Source organism: Anopheles nili, chromosome 3, assembly GCF_943737925.1.
Source record: "Anopheles nili chromosome 3, idAnoNiliSN_F5_01, whole genome shotgun sequence".
Lineage (NCBI taxonomy): Eukaryota > Metazoa > Arthropoda > Insecta > Diptera > Culicidae > Anopheles > Anopheles nili.
This window is the reverse complement of record NC_071292.1, coordinates 8816658-8824598: the sequence shown is the minus strand read 5'-3', so window position 1 is coordinate 8824598 and position 7941 is coordinate 8816658. Positions and strand designations below refer to the sequence as shown.

The following is a 7941-nucleotide window of genomic DNA, read 5'->3' as shown; positions in this document are numbered from 1 at the left end:
ATGGTCAACACAATGGAGAGCTCGTACGCAACGATGTCCAACATTTCGCAGCATACGGAAAACTTCCCACTGCCAGGTAAGCCGCGACCTCGATTTTCCTCGTCAAGACGCGCGTTTCTCGGCGGGTGCCTTCTAAGCCCTTTACCACTCCCGTCTTGCCAACGTGAGCTTTTTTTCCCTTCGTTGCAACATTAGCCCAAAGTATGTGTCATTATGCCTGGCACGGAACGGGTCGATGCTGCCGCCTTGGCCGTGCAATGCCCCGTAATTAATGTGAGCGTAATTGGCCGCCACCAGTAGACGCCTATGTGGACAGCCTTTGTAAGCGCGGGTCAGCTTGCTTACCTTGCGGCCGACATTGCAAAGTATGCTTGTTACGTAGCAATCAGGCGTTTCACTTTTTGCACCCTTCCTGTACAGCTCTGGGGTACCGTTTTTCCCCCAGTAGGCTTTTCGTTAGAACGCTTGGCGATTTGTTTTGGCTCTGTACTTTGGTGTGAACTTAAAGCGCCTGTTGTAAATTCCAACCCTCATGCGTACTGACTTATCGCAACAGGCGATACATTCCATTTCCTGTTATCTGTCGACGATAAACGTGATACCAAAAGCCAACTATGTTGTTCACGTTTATGGGGGTTGGGACTTACGTCGACTGATAACTTAGGATTTTTGTAGAGTTCGAAACAAATAACGCAATGGAAGTGAAATTGGAGAAATGGTTGTCCAAACAGCTTATATTTCCACCTGGTTTGGATCTGTTATTAAAAGAAATCAATTCGTTTGATATGTTTGCTTGTCAATCCGACACGATCGCGTAATGTTTACGTTTGCGCAATGTTTTCTTAAAATTTCTAGCTACTCGAAGAAGAAAAAAAACTCGCCTCCATAAAATCCATTTGACCCACCCGGCGCGTTTGTATCCCATATCCGGCTCTTTGGATTGGGCGTGCGCACGTCCGATGGACTACCAAAAATAGAAGTTATTTCCCCCTCCATCCGGAATCGATACGTGGCCCCTCAGGACCGCGCCGGATAACGGGAGATGGGTGCTGTTCCAAGTACCGGCGGCAGAAAATGGGCCGACAGCAAATGGCCCACCGCAATTGACGGTGCTTCTGGATGGGGCCGGTGAAGCAGAACGCTGGCCACCGGCCCTTGGCCATTCGGCCAGCGGTCAGGAAAGCCTTTACTAACGTCCTCGTAACCGGTGTAGCAAATGGTAAAGAGAAACGAAGGGAGCTCCTAGGCTGGCCAGTGTCTGGCCTCCAAACGTGCGAAAGGAAGGCTATCATGCCGCTGTACCGTGCCCAGGGCGGAAAGAGTTCGTTTAGAGTGAAATTGACCGTCGACTCGAGTCGGTTGCGGTTACGCTTATCCGGAGCATAGATTGGCTGGGATTTAGTTCTAATTTAACACGAACGTGCGACCGGCAGCTCTACAGCAAGACGTAATTGTGGTTACACCGCTTTTGAAGCACTAGCCCCCTCGTTCGTCATCAGAAAACTAATGTTGATGTTTCTTGCTCGTTTTAGAACTAACACCAGAACAACAGAAACTACTCATAGAACTGCGGCGGAAGAAACAGGAGATTTTACTCGAAATTCAGGTGAGTACTCTTGAGAAGATTGTTATTCTTCTTTTAGGTTGGTTTTAGAATAAATCTACGGCGTCGTTGTTGTAGTTATTAAAAACTAACCCGGGATTTTAACGAACGTGGAGCGATAAATTTCAACATTTCATGCTTGGGATCGAAATTGTGTTATCACTATCGTAGGAAACGTAAAAGATAAATCCGTGATCAATGAACCTTATGCTAAACAGACGTCTCGTACATACGCCTATAATGAATGCGTTGTTTGTGATGTCAGGGTCTCTCACATACGCGAAGCAATCATTAAGCAAATACAACCGGTTGTATGGAGCAGAGCTGATTGAAATATGTTTTCGTTAGCATACTGCCGCTTTCATATACTTGTAAAAAAGAGTTGAGAAGCTCGACGATGTGTCTGCTTCGTCAGCCTATGAGTTCTTGGAAGATCCCACGGCCACATCGATGAGTCATCGAACGACGATCCATGGTGTACACGGGTTGCCGTTATACCGCAGCCTTCCCACTGCTGCTAGCAAACGTTGGCCGTGAAATTAATTGTGAATCAGCGTGTGCGTTTGATGGAAACAAAAAGTGTGTGAAATGAACCAACATTTTCACACGAATGCCGAATTGCCGCATACCTGATGATGATTTCCTTCGCCCTAAGGTTCGCCAAATTTGTGACAAATTAGTCCAGTACACGCAGAACTATTTCTAGCACTTGCTTCGGTGCGCTTTTTCCGTGGATCACTCACTTGCGGTGGTCTTCTTGCCGTCCAATCGCAGACTGGAGCACGCTGCCGTGAAACGGTATCGCTGGAGCCACGACGGAATCGGATCCTTATGGTCCGTGATTTTTTCTTCCACCTTCATCGTGCCCTCCTAATATTTCGTGTCTCGGATGGAAGGCCCAACCCAAACGATACCAGGGGAAAGCCGAATTCGAACACGGTGCGATCACGCGCGGGGTCGGAGCTTGATTTCCCGATACCGAACCGGCGATGCGACCAACGATGTCCCTTCACCGTGTTGACGTTCTAATAGCTGTTTTTTAGCCGTGTTGGAATGCCCTACGGTTACAAGGCAACCTCCTCGGGGGGTCCTGCAGCGAGCGGACCTGTGTTCGTCGTTGCCCAGTGTATTTCGATTTCGATTTTTGTCCTTCCATCTCCTTTCGACCCGCTGCGGTGTTGGCACGCGAATTTGGTATCACTAATGACAGGGCGGATAGGGCCAGGCCAAGCCCAGTTGCTGTGCACTGTGGCGCGATGGATGTGATTTTGAATTCCAGTCACCTGGTGGATCTACACGAGACTAATCCACCGGTGCAAAGGACTACAACTCAGTTATGCTGAGTGGTAGCTAATCAGCACTCTGATTCCTCGTGCTGTTCGCGTTGACACGCATCAACTTTATCCGTTTTGGTCGCTGTTATCAACTTAGCTCTGGAATCCATTGACCTGACCGACCGAGGTTTCGTGGGAATTTAGTGTTTGGGCTGTTATTTCTTAGCCGGAAAAATGATGAATAATAAACTAAAAACTGTTCAACATTAAAAAAAAGTATAATCGGTACGTTTCTTCGTTGTTAGACCGACAGTCGTGTGCCTTTGCGGCAATTGATCAAATTTTCCAACTGGATCAAGGATAGGAGCCTTCGCTGAACGAAGGTCGTCCCGCTGTTGGCGACCTTGCGGGCACCCAAAATAGCGCCGATTACTCGAAGCGACCGTCTCGTTTCCGGTTCCTGTTTTTGGCAGCGGTGGCACATGAAATGGGCAAATGCAACTGGAGCTAAATTTCGATCGATAACGAAACGCTGACGGTAATTGTTGGAAGAACGCTGCGAAATTCGTTTGAGGTTTGTCCTGATAACGATCGTGTATTTCGTTGGCATGTGTTATGAACGCTCCTGTTATGGGACTTTCATTATAATTTTAAGATGCCATGTCGCTCGACATTAGTATCTCATGTGGGTCAGCTTTTTAGCGCGTAACGGTGAGAGTAGGTTTCGGTTTAGGTGGCCATTCTACCGTGGTGGTATTTTATTTAACTCGTTTTGTCTTTGCGTAAGCTCGTTCGGTGGAGAAATTGACCCTTGGAAACTTTACCGATTGTGAAGCTCCCGTGATGGAGATGGCATACTTTATCGGGCTTAAGGACGCACACCACCGGTGCGATGTGCGCGGGTTTATGCTTCCTTGGGGAACGTGGGCTTTATTTTTATTACAATTTTGTTGTTGAACATGGCCGGAACCGCGCACGAAAGGTTAATGTGATGGAAGCATGCTTTCGTGTACCGTTGGTACGCGGGAAGTACTGATTTCACTTTTAGTGCCTCTTCATTTATGCACACACACACGCACACGCTCACCATGCCTGCTGGTTCGGTCGTCATTTTATTGTCCGAAATTCAATAAAATCCTACCCAGGGCAGTGTTTCCTAGAGGGCCGAAAATAAAATGGAACATTTATTTTGCGCGCACCACCCGGTGCGGTCAGCCAAGGGAGAAGGTCGTAGAAAAGCCTTATTATGCGCTAATCAGGACGCGCTCCCGTCCAGGACTCGCCGGTAAACGGCTTCCACATGAGGGCGCCTGGTCCGTCATGCAGCGCTCGTTAAAGCCCGCCTTCACAGTGCGGCTGCCGTGCTAATCAGATAACAATGGAGGGGATCCAGAACCCGTGAAGCTTGTAAAAAGTTGTTCCAGCCAAATGCCCGCTTGTCGTTTGCTGTCGGTCTATCGATTAAAATGTCCCTTCAAAGCACACCATTTTGCTGCCTGTTTGGTCGGAACGAGCATAAGCATCCTCCCGCCCCTATCGGGAGATAACATGAAACGGTTGTCCACTTCAGGCCAGTGGCCCTAGGGCTGTGATCGTATGGTGGTACTCGAGTGAAGCGGAGTTTTTTTTGTGTTTATTTTTTCCACTACCGCAGTCCGTCGGATGGCCGTTTGAACTCTGGCGAACCCTTCGCAAAGTACGCTGTGGAAGAAGCCCACTTGCTTCTTCTCTTCTCGAAAGGTTGATTGCATTAATGCACCTCACAAAAGCTTTTCCTCTATTGGCAAGGCACGTTCCGGTTTCCATTTGCCATGCGGAAGCGTTCGCTGCACTCGGCGGTGTTTCTTTTTGTGCTTTTCCTTTTTCTGTAGCCTTTTTCCTTTCTTCCGTACATTTCCGAATCGATTAATACCGTCTGCTGTTTGGAGAGTGATTTAAAGATGATTGCTTTTAGGTTCGTTATTATATTTCTCGTTTCGCAATAAGACCCGACCTGATGTTTCATATTATACGCTTTTAAACTATGTTTGTTGTACTGTATATATGAATAAGGTGTGTTGAGTGGCTAGTCTAGAATTGTGCGCGAATTATCCGTTCTTTTTCATTGTTATTTATGTGTCAATTTGTTTCCACGTGCCCGTGCCATATGTGTGGTACATTTCACACGTATATAAGGGTTTCTGTTTTGTCTGCCAACGTTCTCTGGATTGTAAATGAGGCTCCTGGAAGCGAAGCTTTTTTTATCTCCCCCTTTCCCCAAAGAAAACAAACAAACAGCACCCACGAATGGCGGTTCCTTCGCTTTAGTCCCCCCGGGGGTGAACGTATCCTATTTGCTCACCGCCCGCTGGATCAAAGAACGGATCCTTGTTCTCTTCGCCATGCAGCGTGCCTCCGTTTCTCACGAGGAGAAACGGGCTTATTTAGCACTGAAACAACAAACCTCTGCCGGAAGCCAAATACGACACGACGCAGTGAGATCAATCTCACCCGGAGGGAGCCGATGGTGGAGGCGCATGGTGTGAAATTTTCTCTCCACGCTCTCTTGGTCGCTCTTCTTAGCTTTCGGCTTGTGTATCCATTTTACACAGGAGCAAAAACGCTTCCGGAATCGTTATGCTGCATTCCTTCCGGCAAATTTCCTTCGGTTGCCGCTTCCGGTCGTCTGTCCTTCGCGTTGGAAGCTTTATTCCTGTATGGTCCTTCGTAGCCGGTTCGTTGGACTTTCGATCGTTAGAAGGATGCCTTCTCACGGAGCGCTTTTTCCCTCGGCCGAGTGGGAATGGGCCAATAAGGAAAAGTGGCGTTGTTTGCGGCACTTCTTCAAGCACAAAGCCAAAGTGACGATGGCAGATTTTCCACCCATTTATAAATCTGTTCAACGATGTTCAAGGAGAAACCCATTCAGTGACTGAAGAAAGTATTCTGAAATTAGTATGTTTGCTTTTAATTCTACAAACTATTTTTTTGGATGTGTCAGGGATAACAAAAATTGATTTCTGTTCATATGGGATGTCCGTTGAAATGATTTCCATTCGACTTGCTTATCAGGCGTAAGACACGATCGGCCGAGCTAAGAGCAGGGTATGATTTTTCCTCTAACTGTCCTCGTGGCGTAGCTCCTCGTATCGTGCAGGGGATTGACTTTGGAAGAGAAAGACTTTCCCTGAGCTACTCACCAGAGGTCGATCACTCGAGAGCGCGTCTCAGGCTAGCGCTCCTTGGTGGCCTGCGGCCAACACCCCGACGTCAGCAGAAGGACCCCGGGAGTTTTTCGTTCTGAGCACACTCCGCACCGAACCGGTGACACAATGTGATTTTCCGCGTTCGCCGAGGGGAAAGCATCCGCGTTCCCTGGCTTTAGAAAACCAACAAACCTTACGCGGAGCGTCTTGGTGTACCGGAGAATAGAAGCTGCCGATGGACTTCGTCGGGGTATTTGAGTTTCGGTTTTTCCCAAAAGCACGTGGTGAGATCGTTGTTGTTTTTTCTCGTGCTCCATGGAAAAACGTGTGGTTTTGGTGTATCGAATATGGTGGAGAGCGAAAAAAGGCGCGCTAAGAAAGTGAATCGTTAAATCTGTGACAAGTGGAGTATACGCAACGAAGGATATACCAATGCCACCGTCGTTTTGATAATTTGATTTATATTAGGGTTATTGTCGTTGGTTAAATTACTTTAGAATTTAAATAACGTTTAATTTTACATGCACCTGAGTCACGTAAATCGTGTGTGAATAGATGTGTAATTAATTGCATTGTGCAAGTTTTACTCGTGTTCGGAACATAGAGATGCGTGTGATGAAGGTATGACGGCTTATTATATACATTTTTTAAATATGCGTGTTGCGTGAGACGCATACAAATGTTCGCGAACGTCAACATAAAATCTGCGAACTCAGCGGGACTCGACGGAAGAACCACGAAAAGGGTTTTGGCTTCCTCACCTCGCCAGCGATCGATGACGAAAGCCATCGTTTCGTTGCGCCCCAAGGAGCTCGTTGCCCGATATCACGGAGGTCGTTAAGAAGGCACCATAAATTCCTATCAAGCATGTGTGTTCCTTTAGTTCCGCATGCCGAAATCGTGCGTTAACGGGCCCAGGGTAGTTCGCACCACGCGCAGGTGGGTGTGTTTTGGGGGATATTACTTTGTTTTCGGCGGGAATCGCATCGTTGAGGGCAACATTAAAGCTAACCATGCCGCGGTACATAAAACCGACGAAAAGACGCGAAACGCGTAAAGGGCTACCTTATTCTGCGAGGTTCATTTAAAGTCGCTTCACGTTTGCTGATCATAATCGTCATCGTACCTAAGCGCGCGTCGATGACAGCCCTCGGGCTCGTGTTCGTTGAACCTGGATGTAGTCTAATATATCTAATGCAAATAGCAAGTTTGCGTTTGCCTTGTCGCTTCCGTTTATCCGGTGTTACAGAGAAGCATTGATAAGTGCGTGGAGCGCACGAAGATAAGCAACACGGTGCGTGGAAATGGAAGTTTCGCATAAGAAGTGTTAATAATCTATCTCTTCACGGCTTATGATTAGTTATCAAGAGCTGATGAATGTTGTTATAACTTGCAAAAGGTGAATGTTTGGATGCCTTAGCAGCTGCTGTTTAAAATAAAAGAGTTTAATAACTGTACAGACAGCTGCGCACTAACATTGACCTTCAAATTTCGCAGAATCATTAGTAACGCAAACCTGTTTTAAAAAATCCCACAACAAACACTTTTCGGTTCGCATGCTTCCCTTGATTTTCAGTTCCTACCCCTCGGGGGGTTTTGGTGGACCGTAGTATCTTAACTTCCCAACCCCTGTTGGGAGGGGTGGGTTTTACCGAGGTTTTACCCACACAAACGCGCGGAGATGACACTATTTTTATCCCCACGACGATCATCCCCACGACGTCATTCGTTGGTTTGTTTGTGTATTCCCGGCAGCGGACGTGTGTTTTTGGTACCTACCCCTCCATCTAATCCGTGGTGCTGTTGGGTCTCTCGCAGTCTCACCCATACACCTACCCGATTAGAAACTGCATGTGAAACGTTTTCTCTTCCTCGCTCA

At 47.4% G+C, this 7941-nt stretch overlaps 1 protein-coding gene across 1 annotated transcript in view; it reads left to right on the top strand.

The window, feature by feature from the left end:
• LOC128726919 (cytohesin-1) overlaps positions 1-7941 on the top strand; it is a 40370-nt gene continuing 32429 nt past the window's right edge. Inside the window, exons 1-2 of the mRNA XM_053820765.1 lie at positions 1-76; positions 1533-1606. Of these exons, the coding sequence (XP_053676740.1) occupies positions 1-76; positions 1533-1606 (150 nt within the window). The remainder of the gene's footprint in view (positions 77-1532; positions 1607-7941) is intronic.